The 20058-nt window shown below is 39.1% G+C and overlaps 1 protein-coding gene across 1 annotated transcript in view; it reads left to right on the top strand.

The window, feature by feature from the left end:
* The window catches only part of UTP20 (UTP20, small subunit processome component), an 87524-nt gene that overhangs the window by 16074 nt on the left and 51392 nt on the right, over nucleotides 1–20058 (top strand). Inside the window, exons 13-23 of the mRNA XM_027542011.1 lie at nucleotides 481–636; nucleotides 781–869; nucleotides 2492–2597; nucleotides 5870–6020; nucleotides 6707–6769; nucleotides 7550–7708; nucleotides 9184–9260; nucleotides 10015–10094; nucleotides 10460–10703; nucleotides 14491–14676; nucleotides 17990–18080. Coding sequence (XP_027397812.1) covers nucleotides 481–636; nucleotides 781–869; nucleotides 2492–2597; nucleotides 5870–6020; nucleotides 6707–6769; nucleotides 7550–7708; nucleotides 9184–9260; nucleotides 10015–10094; nucleotides 10460–10703; nucleotides 14491–14676; nucleotides 17990–18080 — 1402 coding nt within the window. The remainder of the gene's footprint in view (nucleotides 1–480; nucleotides 637–780; nucleotides 870–2491; nucleotides 2598–5869; nucleotides 6021–6706; nucleotides 6770–7549; nucleotides 7709–9183; nucleotides 9261–10014; nucleotides 10095–10459; nucleotides 10704–14490; nucleotides 14677–17989; nucleotides 18081–20058) is intronic.

The raw sequence follows: 20058 nt of genomic DNA, 5'->3' as shown, positions 1-20058 counted from the left end.
TGGAAGAGACTTGCTTTGCAAGTTATGAAGCAAATTAAAATAGAAAAAGAAAGCAGAACCAATGGATTTGAAAAAAACCTTGTCACTGAAAATCAGTAAATGAGTCACATTTGTTTAGTTATTTGTATTCAACCATCAGCACCAATTTCCTCCTCTCTGCTAATCTCCACACATGGAAAGGAACCAATTTTTAAAAATTAATTTAATTGAAGTATAGTTGTTTCACAATGTTGTTAGTTTCTATTGTACAGCAAAGTGAATCAGCTGTATGTATACATATATTCCCTCTTTTTTGGATTTCCTTCCTAATTAGGTCACCACAGAACACTGAGTAGAGTTCCTTATGCTATACAGTAGGTTCTCACTAGTTGTCTATTTTATACATAGTATCAGTGGAGGAACCAATTTTATTTTGAATTTCAGAGGGCAAAAGCAATTATCTCCTTTCTTGTTTTAAATATTCATCTTTTCTTCTTTCAGATCCTATATAAGGCAGAAGAAGACAAAATCCAAGGAAGGAAAGGAACAGATCTCAGTGTTGGAACATCTTTTATCTATAATTCAGTCACCCCCGAATCAAGATACTACTTACCTTTCATGTTCTTGGGCGGCCCTTGTTGTGTTACCTCATATTAGGTGAGAAAATCAACTGTGTTAAATTGTGAAAAGTATTTTAGCAAACTGATGAAAATATTTATTAGTCATTTTTTTGCTATTTCATGAAAAAGTTGTTGAATGCCAGTTTGAGTGTTTCTGTTTTTCTCTCCACTTCTTGGACAGGCCCCTGGAGAAAGAGAAGGTGATACCACTAGTCACCTACTTCATCGAGTCACTCTTCATGACTGTTGACAGAGGGAGCTTTGGAAAAGGTCAGTTACAATCACCATTTGTTCTCTTGTCTGTCTTTCCTGGCACACCCAGAGGAACTGTAAACACATGGGTACCAGAGAATAGTACCGTCGTTGTATTCTGGCAGAACCCCCCCGAGTATAAATAGGGAAGAAAGAGGCTGAGATGTAATTACGAGGGCTCCACCTCGTAATCAGGTCAGGATGGTCTGAATATTTGCCTGAGTAAATTCAGTAAATTCAGTAATGCTACTGTCAAAGAAATGAGATACAACTTCGAGTACCAGCTTGTGTCTTCTTCGCATCTTCTGTGCCCAGTCCAGCCCCAGTGTACACTTGTCCTTCAGCATTTACTTATTCTGAGCAAGACACTCTCTTGTAACCGCTCCAGCTACCCTTACATATGTGTCCCTTCTGCCTGGAGTCCTTTCTAGGTCTGTCATCATTCAGTGAACTCTTACTTAGCTTTCAAAACAATGCCAGCACAGTATCTCTAGGAAGGCCTTCGACTCATCCAGGGAGAATTAGATTGCCCTGTCCCAAACACCATTCCTGTTGTATACCTGTCCATCTCTCCCTACTCCCTGATAACAGCAGTTTAAAAGTAAGCATTTTGATCAAAAGAAGGTAAGTATTAAAATTTTGCTACAATTAAAAAATAAATAAAAGTAGGTATTTTGTTTTATTCTAGCTCAGTATTTTTTTTCCTAATCTGTATATATGGTAGTCACTCATTTAAATATTAATGTACTATGTTCTGTGTTTAGTATCTATTTAGATACTAAACAGACATGTTTAGAGAATTTCCAGTGCTCAGTAGCCACGTGTGGCTAGTGACTGCCATATTGGATTGTGGCTACACACTGGCACATGTATAGAGCATTTCTACCATTGCGGAAGGTTCTATTGGATAGCCTTGTTCTAAGGCTAGAGCAGAGGTCAGCAATTTTTTTGTGTAAAGGACCACACAGTAAAGATTTTAGCTTTTGTGGGCCACGTTCAGTCTTCAGTCTTTGTGGCATATTCTGTTTATTTGTTGTTTTAAACAACCCTTTAAAAATGGGAAAAGCATTCTCATTTTGTTGCCCATATAAAACCAGGGTTGCCATTGCCTTCTCCATATAAAACCAGACTACCTACACAATCTGACTTGGGGGTCATAGTTTGCCAACCTTTGATCTAGATTTAGATGATTATCTAACTAACATAAATTGAGTGGATTATAGATGGTAGCCATTAGATATGTGATTTCTTATAAATTGGAGTCATGAAATCAACTTGAGTTTTATACAAAGATAATTTTTTAGCTTTTAGAAAGTCTAAGTCTGTTCTCCTCAAAAGTTCTAATTTTGATAATGCCAGTCAGTAGAACCATTGAATTTTCTCATCTCAGTTGAAGGGAACATATATTTTTACTCTCTATTTCTGAATATGTTTTTCTCTTAAGAAAGTTAAAGACTTGAAACCTCTTTCAGTTCCTTTCTGTTATATTCTGACATTTGACAGAAAATCCTTTAGAAGGCACAGATTCACTTTAATTTAGGAGCTCTGTATAAATACCAAGTGGTAGATAAATGAGAGGTCTGATAGTTATTGTATCAAAGAAATAAATAATGTGGTCTCTCCTGTTTTTCTGCCTTTAGGAAACTTATTTGTTCTTTGTCAAGCTGTAAATACTCTGCTAGGTTTGGAAGAATCTTCTGAACTTCTTCGTTTGGTTCCTGTGGAACGGGTGAAGAACTTAGTATTGTGAGTAGACATACCTTCCATTCAGCTTAATGATGAATCAGATATAAAGGCTTCTGTGTTTGTGAAATCTTGGATCTGTTTTTTACCTGAGCTGTATTCACATAGCAAATTTATTATCAATTTATATACTTCAGTTAAAATAAGAACATTTCAGATACAGTCTTTAAAGATGATTCATCTTTGTAAAAGGTACTGTATTGTGCATGTAAATTTGTAGTATCACAGGCCGTTACTGGGAGCCATTCAGCTTAGCACCACTTCTAAAGATCAGGCTGTTTGAAATTCTTGTAGTTTGCTTCCGTTTCCAGAGTCTAATCCAATTTATCTCCATGCTTTTAAAAATATATTTGTTCATTTACTTCATTCAATAAATAGTTACTGCTTTTCTCATATACCAGACCCTATTCTGGGCACTGGGAGACACAGTCTATGAAACACAAAATTCCCTGCCATCATGGTGCTAACACACTAGTCAACTACATATTTTAAAATATGTAGCCTGTTGGACAGTAGTAAAGTTGGGATAGGGCGAGTCTGGAGGTTGGGAACAATAGGATTTTTAACTAGGGAAGTCCTTACGAAGAAGGGGGCATTTGAGCAGAATCACAGAAGCAGTAAGGGAGTAAGCCATGGGGATGTTGGGGGCCTGGGGGAGATGTGAGCGCTGGGGCTCCATGCAAGTGCCTGACTAGAGCATCAGGGAGCCACTGTCCCTGAGCGGAGCTAGGAGTGGTAGTAGGCGAGGTGGAGGTGGCGGGCAGAGCTTGACCTCTGGCCATCGCAGGGCCTGGGCTTTTACTCCAGAGTGAAAGGGAAAGCCCTGGGTTTGTTTTTTTTTTTTGATAGGGGAGTGACTCAGGCTGAAGCAGGATCACTCCAGCTGCTATATTGAGAAGAGACTGAAGGAGGATAAAAGAGACCAGTTTGGAGATTTACTGCAATAATACAATCTGGGCAAGGCAGCCCTGTCTCTACTGTTAATTGAATTGCCTTAAATTCCTTTAAGGAGAGAATTTGCTGTCATCCTACTTATCATATTACATATGTTGCCCCCTAACCACAGTTTCTTTAAAATCATCAAAGTTCTCACACTGTGTTCTTTAGTGGGAAGAATTTAAGGCATCTGTGGAGGTTTTGAAACAGAAAGGCACTCATAACAGAGTAGGGTTTGTCTGTCCCCTGCAGAAGGCCAGCTGGTCTCCCAGGCAGGTGCTCTTAGCCTTGGAGGTCTGGAAACCTCTAACAGGAATGGATCAGCTTGGAGGGTGGCGGTGAAAACTCCAGTTGTAAAAGTTGTAGGTGGAGGCCTATGTGCTGATGTGGGCTGGTTGTTGGTTAAGCCAGAGGTTTCACAGCCACGACAATCTGGATTTGAACCTTGTCTCTACTACTTACCAGCTCGATAGCCTTGAGTTAGTTCATCTCCACTTTATTCTCAAAAAGGAATAGCAGTATATCCCTTCTAGAGATTGAATCAAACCCTGAGTGCAGTGATAACTATGCAAATTGCATTTATTGTATTTTTATTTTGTGCTGGTCTCTCTTCTGAGTACTTTCTGTATGTTAATTAATGCAATCTTCACAACTCCCTGAACTGGAGGTACTGTTCACATTATAATATGGGAGAATTAGAGCTCTTAAATAAATTCAGGGGCTTCCCTGGTGGATCAGCGATAAAGAATGCGCCTGCCAATACAGGAGACACAGGTTTGATCCCCTGATATGGGGATGTCCCAAATGCTGTGGAGCAACTAAGCCCGTGAGCCACAGCTACTGAGCCTGTGCTCTGGAGCCTGTGCTCTGGAGCCCGGGAATTGCAATTACTGAAGCCCGCATGCCCTAGAGCTTGTTGCTCCACAAGAGAAGCCACCGTAATGAGAAGCCTGCGCACCACAGCTAGGGTAGCCCATTCTCTGCAACTAGAGAAAAGTCCGTGCAGTAGTGAAGACCCAGCACAACCCAAAAAACGTTCTTAATTAAGTCCAGACTCCTAGGTGCTCAGTACCCACTGCTGCCCTGTTGGGAACCACCATCTCTCATCTGATGACGACATTAGCTTCCTAACAAGGTTCCTTGCTTCCATCCTGGCCCTGCTGCTGTCCGTTTTGTACCCATCAACAGCAGTTCTTTTCAGTTGAAAGAGTACATGTCACTCTTTTGCCAACAACCCTCTGACACTGAATTTTAGCCAGGGGCAATTCTGGAGACTTTTTGATTGTCACAACTGGGGGCTGCCAGTGGGGTCTGGTGGGTAGAGGAGCGTCCTGCAGCGCACAGGACGGGCCTACAACGAAGTCCCTGGTCCACACGACAGTGGAGCCACTGTTGAGAAACCCTGCACTCATGGTATCCAGCTCCCGTGGGATGAAGTCCACAGTCCTCACGGTGTTCCTTGGGGCTCTGTAATCTTAGCCCTGGCTTCTGACCTCATCCCCCATCACTCCTCGTTCTGTCTGTTCCAGCTGGAGTGGCTGCCTCAATTCTGCTCACAGAGGCAGGCACACCTATCTGGGAATTAGCATTGCTGTTCCCTGTGCCTGGAATGCTTTTCTTCCAGGTGTCCTGCAGCTCACTTCTTGACTTCTTCAGTTTCTGCCTTCCGTGACCACCCCTCACCCTCCCCCTCTCCCCCACACCAGTCTTCTCAGTCCAGCCTCCTTTCCCCAGTTTGTTTTTGTCCACCATCCTCACCACTGTCATTAATTATTTACTTGTGGGCTACATTCTGCTATTAGAAAAAGGGACTTTTTCCATGGTTTCCTGCTATATCTAGGAAAAGTCACTGGTACATGGTAGACACTCAATACATATTTGTTGGAGGATAGTACACAGTGGTTAAGTGGTTTATTCGGGGTTCCATCTCTGATGGGGATGGGCTGACTACCCTACCCCAGAGCTGGTGTGGCAGCCCCTGCTCTGTACCTCTTCCCTCGTAACTCAGTGCCTAGCACATGGAAAACACCCCACAAATATTACATATCCTCTCATATGTCATTGTCATTTATTGCTGAAAAGACAGCATTGGACTTTAGTCACAATACAGTATTATAATCCTATCTCTGCCTCCACTTGGCTGTGTGTCCTTGAGCTTGTGACTCACTATTGCTGAGCCTCAGATTCTTCATGTCTTAAGTGATGCTAAATGTCCACATATAATTTTTACCTGTTCTGTCTTATATTTCCGTCAGTGATAATCTTCTGTGGTTTTTAGTATAGCCTGACTTCTTTGGGGTGTGTGGCACACTTGGGGTCTAATAAATATCTCGTTGCAGAACGTTTCCTTTGGAGCCGTCTGTGTTGCTGTTGGCTGATCTCTATTATCAGAGATTATCCTTATGTGGCTGCAGGGGGCCACTTTCGGAAGAGGCTTTAATGGAATTATTTCCCAAGTTACAAGCAAACATTTCGACTGGTATATCCAAGGTACTGTGGTTTTGTGGTATATTCTCTGCCTCTCATCTTTTGTTTTTATTTGTATTACCAGGGGTTGTCGAGCTCCTTAATCAGAAAATGCTGCTTTGAGGTGGTTTCTGTTTAAAGCCGTGATTCCTAAACACTGACCTACAAGCTGATTACAGCAGGATTAATTAGGGAGCTTTCTAAAGATATAGATTCTGACTCCCCACAGCCCCAAGTTCTGATTCAGCAGGCATAGGGTTGAAGTAAAATATCTACATGATTTTTCAAAGACTTCTAGGTGATTCTGCTGCTCCTTAAGGTATATAGAAATACCAGAACATGTTATTTATAAATAAGGATCACTAATTTCAATGGAATTAGAAGTTCAGTCAGAATCTTTGCACTTATATTATAGAGATGCTTATAGTGTCATAGTTCAAAATAACAACATGGTTTTATGAGCATGGTTTTTTGGTTTCGTTATCTTCTCAGCCTAGTCTGGTCATTAATTGTCCCATGGACCATTTGAGTAAGGTGTTGGTTGGTGTTAGAATATGAAATAAAAAATAGAATAAACATGTATTACTCTGACAAGTGGTAGATGTATCATTTATAATTCCATGAAACTTAACTCTAGCTCTCATTGACTCTATCAGTTTCTTCTTGCATTTCAACTTTGGAGTTTGAAACATGCCTTTTAATTCCTGTAGATTCGACTTTTGACAATAAGGATCCTAAACCACTTTGAGGTTCAGCTTCCGGAATTAATGGAGGTATTTTAACTGTTCATTTTGGATAACTTTAAAAAAAAGTAATATGATATTATTTTTCCTAAAATGATAATTTTGCAGAAAATTCAAATACTATGTAAATATCTATCACAAAATTTGAAGAAAGAAAAATTGTAATTCTTTTTCCCACCCCTTCAGTAAGGCCATCACTGAAAATCCAGTTACTTGGTGACTGTTAGACTTTTGTACATATGTATATAATTTAGTACATACTTATATAATTTAAACAAATGGTGTCACACAGGGTTTTCCATATCAGTTCCTCCAGCCCTACCTCATTTCTTTTGAAGTTTGAATACTGCTCCACGGTTTAAAATGTTGTATTTAACCAGTTCTCTCTCAGTGGATGCTTAGGTGGGTTATTGGTAGTCTTCATCATTTCCAATAATACTGCTGTATACATCCTTACACAGGTATCTGTACAGTAACACAAATGATTGCTTCCAGAAGTAGAAATTACTTCTACTTAGAAATAGAATTGTATAGTAAAAGTATATATACATTTGCTTTATTTTGACAAATGTTGCCAGTCTAGAGATTTTTTTACTTTTCATGCCCGTGCTAGACCTTAAACATAAATTACTGACCAAAAAGTAAGTAGTGTGAAGAAGAAAGAATCATTTACTCCAAAAATGTGTTACTTATTTAATTTAAAACATTAATGTATGCCAGTTTTTATCTTTCAGACTTCTGTGCACATTTGATACTCTTTTTGGAAAATAAAAACACTGACGTTCCTCTTGGTTTCCTGTGGTTGTTCAGGATGATGGGCTCTCAGAGCATCAGTCTGTCTTCGCTATACTGCGCCAGGCAGAACTCGTGCCAGCCACTGTGAACGATTACAGAGAGAAGCTTCTTCATTTGAGAAAACTCAGGCATGATGTAGTGCAGTCTGTAGTCCCTGATGGGCCATTACAGGAGGTAAAACACTTTATTATTTAATTTATACTTTAAGATCTGCCTCGCTAGCTTTTTTTATAAAAGGGAAGTATACCAAGTAGAAAAGTGGAGAGAATTTTTTTAAAAAAAGAAATTAAAAAAAAAATTTTAAATAAATTCCCAGCTCTGTTCAGTGTTTTGAGATAAATGACTCTGCAGCCTTTTCAATAGTAACAATACTCTATTATCCTCCCTTCTTCTGAGTGTGTATAGTATGTGAGAATAAGGGAGCTTCCCTGGTGGCTCAGATGGTAAAGAATCCACATGCAATGTGGGAGACCTGGGTTTGATCCCTGGGTTGGGAAGATCCCCTGGAGGAGGGCATGGCAACCCACTCCAGTATTCTTGCCTGGAGAATCCCCACAGACAGAGGAGCCTGGTGGGCTACAGTCCATGAGGTCTCAAAGAGTCGGACACAACTGAGCGACTAAGCACACACAGGGGTAAATAGTAAGTAGGTGGCAGCAGGAGGAGAAATGTCCAGTTAACAGCCAGATACAAAGAATTAAGGCTTTCAAATTGTGGTGCTGGAGAAGACTCTTGAGAGTCTCTTGGCTGGATGGCATCACCAACTCAATGGTCATGAGTTTGAATAAACTCCAGGAGATAGTGAAGGACAGGGAAGCCTGATGTGCTGCAGTTCATGGGGTTGCAGAGTCGGACACAACGTAACGACTGAATAGCAACTCACCTCCAGATTTTTTCAGTGCAGCAGGATGTCAGCCCTCTACCTTTTCTATGAGGCATTTTCTGTCCATGACCCTTGATGATATATCATGATCCCTTTGGGAAGAAGGCCAGTGGAGGCATTCCCCTTTCTGTCAGAGCAGTTCTATTCCTAACTTGTTTTGTATGTCCTATGTTATGTTTCACTTGGAAAAGGGTTCTGCTACTAAAGTAGATACAAGCACCACCCCCCAATAACAGTGAAACTACTATGTTACATGATGCTTCCTGAGCACACAGGGATGCTGGTGACAGTGGTTGTCATTCCAAAAGGGACTGAGAAGACTTCAGATCCTCTGAACTAAATTCTTGATGTATAGTCTTAAGAACTCATATCTGTTTGTGAAGCCTCAGCTGCCACTCACAGAGTACTGTGCTGGATTCTTAGGCACCTGTACTTTCCTGGTTACTGTTCACATTTTGTCTAGTCAGGTGATGGCAATGTTTGTTAGGAATGAGTTTAATCATGAGTCAAATCTGTTTATTCAGATACATTTTTCCTGCATAAACATCTGGAGTGGGTTCGAATACTAGGTTTGCTTTAGTGATTCTTTTCTGTTGAATAGCCAGTGACATTTTGGGGAGAGGAGGAAAATTACTGTAACTGAAATCTGAATTGGTACCAGAAGTTTTTTTTCTTAAAACACAAGCTTCCTTCCAAACCTCAGGTTGTCCTAAGTCAGGATATTTGCATTTCGATGCTGATCTGAACTAGTTCTCTATGATTGCAGGTGCCACTTCGTTATTTATTAGGCATGTTGTATGTAAACTTCAGTGCTCTCTGGGATCCTGTTATTGAACTCATAAGGTAAGCCTGGGTGAAATGGATGAAGCTGTTGTGCTTTCATTACTGCAGAATGATGGAGCCAGTATTGTCCTCCAGGGCATGATTTAAATGACTGGATGTGTATAGTATTTATAGTTACCTTAAAGACACTCTGGGACAAGGTGAAGAAAAGATAAACACTAATTATTCTGTCTGATACCAAGTGTTTGACAAGTCAGGTGTTTTATATATTTTTCTCTGTGCTTTGAAATCACTTTGAGGAACTTCCTCTTTTTACTTTATGTTGCATGTCTATATTATTGAATTTTTTATAGTAACAGTAATATAATAATAAAACTAAAAATTATAATACATAATTTTATTTATATATATATATAAAATCATTGAGCCAAACTTTAATTTAAAAATAAGGACTTCTTAAAACCTTCGCTATCTAGTATCCAAAACTGTTTAATTCTAAAGGACTGTCATAATCATATGAAAAATGCATATGTTGTGTCTCATTTATAGAAATCTGTTCTTTTGTAGGCATTTGTCTTCAGGTGGTCTACCCTTTTTGTCAGATTGGAAATATATTATGTGTGCCCTCTCAAAAGCGTAACTATTAGTTCTAAGTAGTGCAAGCGTTTTGAAAAATAAATATAAAAGTTGCTTATGACTCAATTCAGGGATAACTTAATATTTTAATTATATCCTTTTTTACTTTTTTTTTCCCTATGAGATCTCTCAAAATAAAACCCATATCACATGTTTGTTTTATAATCTTTACTCTTAGTTCTTATGCACATGGAATGGAAAATAAGCAGTTTTGGAAAGTCTACTATGAGCATCTAGAAAAAGCAGCTACACATGCTGGTATGTAAAGGAATTTAAAGAAGAGAACTGAGGAGTGGGGGGAATGATTGTTTATTAATTATTTTTTGGCCACGCTGTGAGGCTTGCAGGATCTTAGTTCTTGAACCAGGGGTTGAAACTGTTCTACTTGCAGTGGAAGGGCAGAGTCCTCACCACTAGACAGCCAGGGAATTCCCTAATTTCTGTTGCTTAATTACACATGAAATTGGGAAACAGAAATGAGAAATAAATTATCTTTAATAACCTTTGGATACGGTTTATTGTTTGCTTGTATTACTAGAGAAGGAAATTCCCCCACTGGAAGACATACATAGATGTTATTAGTAATATTTCTCTTCTGGTTATGATGACCTTTTTTCTTTCAGAGAAAGAATTGCAGAATGACACAAGAGATGAGGAGAAGTCTATTGGAGATGCAAATTGGGAGCAGACTCAGGAAGGAAACGTTGGAGCTCTTTATCACAAGCAGTTGACATTGAAAACTGCCCTTCAGGAAAGACTGGACCACACCAATTTTCGTTTTTTGCTCTGGCGAGCTCTGGCAAAATTCCCAGAAAGGGTAGAGCCACGGTCCAGGGAGCTTTCCCCACTTTTCTTGAGATTTATCAAGTAAGTGTTCTTTGCTAGGAATATGTCCCTAGTAGGGTATGAGGAAGAGAAGGTACAAAGTGAAATTCCCAGATTGGCTGAGTTCTTACATCTGTCATCTTTTCAAATCACTAGCACATCTCTAAAGCACTGGCTCTGTGAATAACAAATAAACTAGTTTTGTTCACTTGTTCTTACATGAATCAAAATCTAACCAGCTCATAAATGGTGTTAATAAAAAATTCCAGGTTGCAAAGTGAGAAAGGCCATACTGACTTAGATCAATGCACAGTGGCCTTGTTGTTTCTTGCCCTATTGTTCATTGTTGTTTTGCCTGCCTAGGGCTTAAAAGTACTTTGAGGTAACTCAACCCCAGCCACTCTGTTTTGAACCTCTTGAATGTTTCTCATGACGCTGAGGAATGTGCTCTCAAAGAATAACAAGAACTTTCTGGAGTACTGTTTTACTTTGACTAGATACGCTCTGTGAAGAGTCAGATTGCTTTGAAACGCTAAAGATAAGGGGTGCAGAATATAGAACAGTACTAGTCAATCAAAGGTAAATTTTCCGTTATCATTTTGTTACATGGGAAAATGGTGTAGGGTTGGGTTGGGCAGACCACAAACCACGGCCTGCCAGCCTTCCCAAGGAACAGCAGGGTGATCCAGGAAGAAAGTAGTTGGAGGTGAAAGCAAAAAATTTAACAGGAGAATGAATTTGTGTAGGGGCTTTGAAGTGGCAGTAAAGACTTGGGTTTTTATCGTCAGTGGAATAGAAAGCCTTTGGGAAGGTTAAACAAGGATTACGCAACTAATGTTTTCTCGAGGATTTTTCTGGCTTCTGTTTTGAGAATGGACTGTGGGACAGAAGTGGTGAGGGCAGAAGGACTGGGGAGGGGAGTTGGGAGGAGATGGCAAAAATCTGTGCAAGAAATGATGGTGACTTGACCATGGTGGGAGTAATGCAGATGGTGAGAAGTAGTTGAATTCTGGACACTTTTCAGATTTCAATTTAAAACGATACGTTTTTGAAGAATCACAACTAGATTAACCTGAGGCATTTGCTAACATTACATGTAGGATAGGGATTGTGAGTGGTGGGGGTTATGCAGGAAGGAAAAAAGGGAGAAATTAAGGATATCTATAAGGTTTTTTTGGGCCTGAGCAACTGGAAGAAGAAAGTTAACCATTGACTGAGATTGGAAGAAATGCAGAAGTTTGCTGATTTGTGGGGAAGATTAAGAGTTGTTTTGTTTTGTTTAAAGATATATTAAGTTTGGGACACTAAACAGACATCTAAGTAGAGATTTCAAGTAGACAGTTGAATGTGAAGTTTAAAGTTCAAAGGAAAGGTTTGCTTTTAAGATAAGAAATTTGAGACTCATCGGTATATGGATGGATTTTAAAAGTATAGGGAGTGAAGTCACACCTGGGGTGTAAATGTAGGGAGCAAAGATTTCCAAAGACCATCTGCAATATTCAGAGGTTAAGGAACCAGCAAAGGAGTTCAGGAAAGAGTAATAGAAGAACTAAGACCACTCAGTATTTCTTAAAGTAATCAGTGGAATCAGATCTCTAAGACATCAATTAGATGAAGAATAAGAATTGACTTTTGGCTTTAGAATTGACCTTAACAAGAGTTGTTTTAGTTAATCTGATAGGGATGAAAGTATGATTAAAATGGGCTTCAGAGAAAATGGAGAAGAAAAATGGAAATGACAAGGATGGACAGTTCTTGTAGAAAGGAAGCAGACATAGGTGGAAGGAAGTGTGGGAACGGAAAGAGGGCCTTTTGTGGTGTTACTGTTTAACTTAAACAGTCTCTATATGTAATGCTGGTATGAGTGATCCAAAAGGGAGGGGAAATTAGTCATGCCAGAGGGGGTAAAATCGATAGAGCCCTGTCTTTGAATAGGTAAGAGGAGAAAGGATCCCATGCATAAATAAAAAGGTTTGCATGAATAATTCATTCTGGGAAAGGTTACAAAGCAAAGATGCACACAAGTCAACAGATATGGTGGTAGTAGTGTAATGATTTTCTCTTTTTCACTCTGGGCTTTAATTTATTTCTAGAATGAGAACAGTGACATTTAGCTTCCTTTCCTTGTTTTGAAGATCATGTAAAGTAATGTTTATCATTTGTTTCGTGAATTTCAAGGAGCTGTACCTATGTAAGCTGGTATTAAAGCTGTTAGTAGGATATGAAGTTCCTGTCATGTTGATTTTTTAAGTTTTTCCGTAAAGAAATAAATTACTCCTTAGTCTCATGTAAACGTCTATCTCTAGTAGGGCTAGGTACTGTAGGGGTGGGGATGGAGAGAGGAGGCTGTAACAGGAAGTGAGTCTCTTGAGTTTAAAAAGATAATGACTGAAAAGATATAATTTTTAAAAAATGTTTAACATTAATTGGCACTTATTACCTATAACCAATATCTTGATAGATGATCCAAACTAATGGAAAACCCAAGAGTTACCTTTAAGTCTGGCTTTGAAGTACATTATAGGCTTTTACTTTTGGGGGGTTATACATTTATACTTTTAAATATTTTTCAAATAATTTGATATTAGTACTAACTGTGAATCCCTTGTAAACATTTTCTAAGAAGCCCAAACCAGCAGCAGGAATGAATGACTAACAATAGAAACAGTATCTTAATAATAGGTGACACTTAATGACTACTTGCTGTGTCTTATAGACCCTCTTATAAGTGCTTTGTATGAACTATCTTATTTAGTAAATGAATGAATGAGCATGCTGTGCTTGGAGGTAAAGGTTAAAAATACGTCATTTGGTTAATTGAGCGTTGAGAGTATAATACAGATGTTTTTAAATAGTGATGGTACAATTTGTAAAGGACAGAGCAACTTTGTTCATTTCATTCATTCAATTCATTCATTTTTTTTTTTTTTAATTTATTAAGGGAAAGATCCTGCTAGCTAAGAATATAGCATTGAGCATGATAGTGTCTTAGGCCTCCAGGTGTGGTGTAGTGTATTAACCTGTAGTATAGTTTTTCAAGGTGTGTTTGTAGGATGCTGTCCTCAAACATGTGTCAGTATATTTTTGAGTGAGGACTTAGTCGGGCTGATCAGTTTCCTCACATCTATAACCCAGTGTTATACACAGAATAGACAATATAATTGTTAGATTAATGAACCAAAGTGACACAAAAGTAATGCACTGAACAATAGCCTTCAAGGTAATATTAGTTACCTACAACAGTGGACCAAAATTTAAGCTATGGAATTCAGTAACACATACGAACACCAACTGCACAAGCTTAGAGGAGCCAAAACATGAAGCATTAATGATTTTCATTGCCTGGACTTTCCATTCGAGTCTGTCATATTGTGACTTCCCTCAAAAGCAACAGAATTGATAGTCCCCCCTGTCTTACCAGGCCATACCTGGAGGACTGGAATTTGTTGTGGCCCTCTTTTTGAAAGGACATCCTGAAAACAATGTATCTGGGATACACATACAGCATGGTCTAAACACTGTAATATAATCTACCCCTACGCACTCCTCCCCGAGTTGTGGTTCCAGAGACAGGGAGGCCGATTTCAGCTTAGTCCAAAATAGACATTTCAGTTATTCTCAACAGTGTAACAATGAAGCAGGCTCTCTTCTGCAGTTAGTGATTGACTTGTCAAATAAGGTCCTTAAGAGAGGCTGAATTTAAATGTTGTAGAAGACCTCCACTAAGGGGCCTCTGGTGTTTTTCTGTGTGTGAGTCTGTGAACTGGGGGCACACATTTGTCACAAGCATTTAGGATATCTGTCTCTTATCACTGTCTTTCCACTGTAGCAATGAGTATTACCCAGCAGATCTGCAGGTTGCGCCAACCCAGGATCTTCGAAGAAAAGGCAGAGGGCTGGCAATAGAGGAAGTAGAAGAGGAAACTGCCGCCAGAGACGACGACGAGCTGGAGGAAGAGCTGGGGCCCCAAGAGGAACCCGCACAGAAGAAAAAGACAAGAAGAGCTGCGGCAAAGTAGGTTCAACATTGCTGAAAGGTCCAGGGCTCCAGCCCAGGGTTAGGGTTAGGGAAGGGCAGGAAGAGACCTCGAATGACCGCCTGTGAAGTAGCCAGGAATGAGATGAAATTACTCAGATAATTATTTACCAGACTGCTGCATCTTCCCAGGATTTTCTTTTATAGCCTAAGAAAACTGCTAGTGTTCTGAGTGTTTTTCCTTTGCTTGCTTATTTTTTATTTTTTCTTGTTTAGCTGCAGTGTGTTAGAGTTGAGGGACTTTGGAATCATCTGCTCGTAGCACCTTTTTATAGATGAGAGCCCTGGGGCCTGTAGCAGTTAAATGGCCTTGACCTTTGCCGTTCTCTTCCATAGCACTGGGACATTATGTTTGTGTGCTAGGGGAACACAGAATGGAACATCTTTTCTTTTATAAATAAGGGTGTCAGCACTCTCAACTTTATCTTTTGACTTCTGTCTTGATTACTTTTGGCTTTCTTCACTTTTTCATGCTGTTATATTCTCTTTCCGGCTCTCTGGATTATTCATTTACCTAAATTGTTAGAAATCTTAGAAAAAAGAAGGGACTGTGCTTTCAGCTTACTTAAAGATTGTCTGAATCGAAGTGCCAGGGATTCACCAGATTGGTGCTGCTGTGTTACTGTAACATTTTGCATCTCAATCTCACATGCCCACTTGTTGAGTCTTTCCCATGAGTCATCTATTCGCCTAGCATTTAGCAGCTGTATTGAGGTTCTTCTGCTAATTGCAGAGCTACAGAGATGAACAGTCTTTAGCCTCTGCAGAGCTGGAAGCAGTCTAATGCCTGGTGAAATATTTTAATAGAAGAAATGTTTTTAAAGAAGTTACAGGAGCACAGTAAAAAAGATAATAATAATTCTACCACAAAGGGAAGACTTTTACAAAGAGGAAATCACCTTTGGAGCAGAAAAACAAGTTTACCAGGCACAGGACTTGCTGGCTGATGGAAATAGTGTATAAAGCACAGGGGCGAGAAAGATCATGGCCCAACCTCCCTGCTCTGCCTCTCCACAGCTCTGAGCGTTCTGTCGCCTACTACTTCCCCTAAGACAGAGATTGCTGTGTTTGTCTTTGTGTGCTTCAGCATAACAGCTGGCCAAAGGTTTGTCCTCATACCTGTTTGCTGAGTGAATGAATAAGCTACTCAGGCACTCATACATCCTTTGTTCTTATCCTTGGACCTTTGCTATAGCATTCTTTTTGCAGTGCCCTTGCCTCATTGCTGCCAAGGGAAATTCTAGTCATAACTTCAAGGCTGAGTTCTCACACTGCCTCTTCAGTGAAGCTCTTCCTGTCTTTTAAACTGGAAATTATCTAGTTATCTACCCACCTTCAAACTTTGATAACAGCTCCTCTGGTCAGATGCTGTTCCTTGCCATGGATATTATTTTTTTTTTAATAAATCTTCCATGTAAATTTAAAGCTTTTTAAAGACAAGTTCCATGTCTTGGTTAATTTCCCTGCCCCCTGTAGCCAAACCTAGAATGTTGCTAGCATTCACCATCATTGAAAGTATAAGTAAACGGATAAACACGTTCTTCTGGAGGCCATCTCAGTATATTCATAGTCCAATTTTATTAACCCGTGGAACATACCCCTTACTGGTAGGTATTTAATGAGAATCTGTAAAGTAACTTCTGTTTGTCTCTTGAAGGCTACATGGCACATAAAAAGTACTTAGTAAATGTTGAGGAAAGGAATGTATGTTTCCGTAGATTTTAAAATTGTGTTTTGTAAAACTGCAAAGGCTCAGTGATAAGTAATTACAGAGACATTGTATCAGTCAGAGCTTACTAGAAAATTTGTTGGGCAGGCTGGAAACCGGGGCAGGATTTGATGCTGTAGTCTTAAATGTGAAATTCATAGGGTAGGATTTCAGTGTGACAACCTTATGGCAGAATTCCTTTTCTGGGAAACATCAGTTTTTGTTCTTCCAGCTTTCAGTTGACTTGATAAGGCCCACCCACATTATTAAGGGTCATCTCCTTTATTTAAAGTCCACTGGTTGTGGATGTTAACCACATGTACAAGAATATTTTCATCACAACACCTAGGTTAGTGTTTTGTTATATAGCTGGGACGGTAAATTAGATTGACACATAAGACTAATCAACACAGGCATTTAGGCTAAATATAATAATAGTGCTTCCCTTACCCCTGTTTTTCTACAATATCTAAAGAGGTCATAATTTCCAACTGTTTTTCTCTATATTAACTAGTAAGACTTTCAGTTTTGCTTTTTTTTTTTTTTTTTTTGCCTATTCTTAGGCAAAGAAATATGTTGTTCCCTAAGCTCTTAAGAACTGAAGTACCACAGCTTGTTTTCTTTAATTCAGTCCTGCAGAAAAGCTGAAAGTCTTGTTCTTAGTTGAGATGAAAAATGAGACGCTGAGACATTCTGTGACTTTTCCCAAAGTCAGCAGCTCAGAATGGCAGAACCACACATGTGGCTTTGTTTCCACCTCTCTTCACTTCTCCCTGCTTAGGTTCTTGAAATAGGCAAATAATATCTCTCAAGATTGTAATTTATTCATTCAGGGTTTTTGTTTTTGTTTTTTTTAAGTTTTAATACCTCTTTTAAATTATACAAAGAGAGAAAACAGTTTTCTCAAGTGTTTTTAAAGCCTCACAGAATCTTAAGTATTAGGAAGTTGAACATGTAAATGTAGTAGAAGCTCTCTGCTCATTCTGTTTTGATGGTACCGTTTATTTGAAGGCAACCCCATCTTCAAATTTAAATTCCAACCGCAGAACATTGTTCTGTCTTTCTGTTTCTTGGTAAGCAAGAGCCATGGTTATCCAAACTTGGACCTCTGTTGCCTGACATCAGTTTTTATGTTATATGAAAGTGAGGAAGCGTAGTATGTTCCACTTTCCTGTCTACTGCATAAAAACTAGACAGAAAAAAAAGGATCATTCCAAAAATCATCTGTGTTCAATTTTGGAATATGTTAGTGTTTTGATTACTTTCTTTCTATATTTGCTTAACCATATGTGTTTAAACCATTCTAAGCACATCCTGAATGATTTTCTGAGGTTGGGAGCCTGAATTTCAGAGAAGGGCCTGCCTGAGATTTGGAATTTCTGGAGAATGATTTCCTAAATTCAAGTAATTAAAACTTGCTAGTGTAATTAACAGTGAAACTGTATTTGAGATGTTTAGAGTACTTGTCAGAGAAAACTGGTAGATACTATCATCTTACAAAAATAATGTCTGTTTTTATTTCTGGTTTTTCTTTTTTCTGTTTTTCTCTCTGTATCTTTTGTTTGTTTGTTTTGTGCATTTTAGGCAGCTAATTGCTCATTTGCAAGTTTTCTCTAAGTTTTCAAATCCACGAGCCTTATATCTGGAATCGAAATTATATGAGCTGTATCTTCAGGTAAGTAAAATTAATTCTTGTCACTGTAGTTAGTTGTGAACTTTTCTCTACCATTTTCTTTACCCAAATAACTTCTAGGTTTTCAGTAATTGTTGACTAGGGCTGATTTCTACATTTTAAATATATATTTTTTAACTAACAGATACTGTCTATACCTTGAGAAACAGTTTTAGACAGTACTGATTTAGTGGATTTTAAAGAAATTGAGGGTGACTAAACAACAGACTGGTTCCAGATAGGAAAAGGAGTACGTCAAGGCTGTATATTGTCACCCTGCTTATTTAACTTATATGCAGAGTACATCATGAGAAACGCTGGACTGGAAGAAACACAAGCTGGAATCAAGATTGCTGGGAGAAATATCAATAACCTCAGATACGCAGATGACACCACCCTTATGGCAGAAAGTGAAGAGGAACTCAAAAGCCTCTTGATGAAAGTGAAAGTGGAGAGTGAAAAAGTTGGCTTAAAGCTCAACATTCAGAAAACGAAGATCATGGCATCCGATCCCATGACTTCATGGGAAATAGATGGGGAAACAGTGGAAACAGTGTCAGACTTTATTTTTTGGGGTTCCAAAATCACTGCAGATGGTGACTGCAGCCGAAATTAAAAGACGCTTACTCCTTGGAAGGAAAGTTATGACCAACCTAGACAGCATATTGAAAAGCAGAGACATTACTTTGCCAACAAAGGTCCATCTAGTTAAGGCTATGGTTTTTCCTGTGGTCATGTATGGATGTGAGAGTTGGACTATGAAGAAGGCTGAGCACCAGAGAATTGATGCTTTTGAACTGTGGTGTTTTGCAGTCCCTTGGACTGCAAGGAGATCCAACCAGTCCATTCTGAAGGAGATCAGCCCTGGGATTTCTTTGGAAGGAATGCTGCTAAAACTGAAACTCCAGTACTTTGGCTACCTCATGTGAAGAGTTGACTCATTGGAAAAGACTCTGATGCTGGGAGGGATTGGGGGCAGGAGGAGAAGGGGACGACAGAGGATGAGATGGCTGGATGGCATCACTGACTCGATGAACGTGAGTCTGAGTGAACTCCGGGAGTTGGCTATGGACAGGGAGGCCTGGCCTGCTGTGATTCATGGGGTCGCAGAGTCGAACACAACTGAGCGACTGAACTGAACTGAAACATTGATTGGCTGTGTTAACAGTGGGTTTAGCAAAATGTTAGTTGTCTCATGAGATTTAGGTTTTAGAAGGGAGTAAGGGTTTGTACCAAGAGAGCTGCTACTTTGCACTGCTAGGCGAGTTAGCCTTATGGAGCCCTAGCATTTCAGGATCCGGTAGACTGAATGAAAGTAGGTGGAGTAGTAGTCCATTGCAGTTATAGTATATGACCTTGAATTCAGAAAAGGTTGCAGAAGAAAAAAAAAACTGGTGTCAGAAGCAGAGTTAAGCATGGGATGTCATTCTAAGCTATCTGGGGAAATAAGATTTTCTCTTTTCACTTGGAGGTTTTTTAAATGAAACATTATTTTGGCAGAATTTATCCGTATTTTATGTATAATTCAGATGTAACTTGTTTATAAAATCAGAAGTCAAAACTCTCAGTTGTCGACAGGAAGCAAAAATCTGGACTGATCAGAGAGGCCTCAGAGCTGGGTCTTTCCTGGCATCTTACTGACTGTGGTTACCTTCATGGTATAAGAGCTTTCCCTCATTACAGGACCAATCCAGTTGGTGTAAACCTAAAGTCATGTAGGGAATTGGCCTTGGCCAAAAGACAGACCTGAGAGTCTGCCATGTGGGATGCAGTTGTCAGAGTTGTGTTTTTGTTTTGTTCTCTACATACATTCTGTTTATTTTCTGTTACCTCCAGGACAATGTAAAGCTATTGTCATGAATCATCTTTAACCCACATCTAAACATTTAGATTCTAAGAATTTTAATTTAGCAAATTAGTAAAAGTAAATTACTATCTGATGGCATGTGTATATCTGACTTCATTCATTTATTTTATAAAA

This window comes from Bos indicus x Bos taurus, chromosome 5 (genome assembly GCF_003369695.1).
Source record: "Bos indicus x Bos taurus breed Angus x Brahman F1 hybrid chromosome 5, Bos_hybrid_MaternalHap_v2.0, whole genome shotgun sequence".
NCBI lineage: Eukaryota > Metazoa > Chordata > Mammalia > Artiodactyla > Bovidae > Bos > Bos indicus x Bos taurus.
This window is presented reverse-complemented; position numbering and strand designations above follow the sequence as displayed.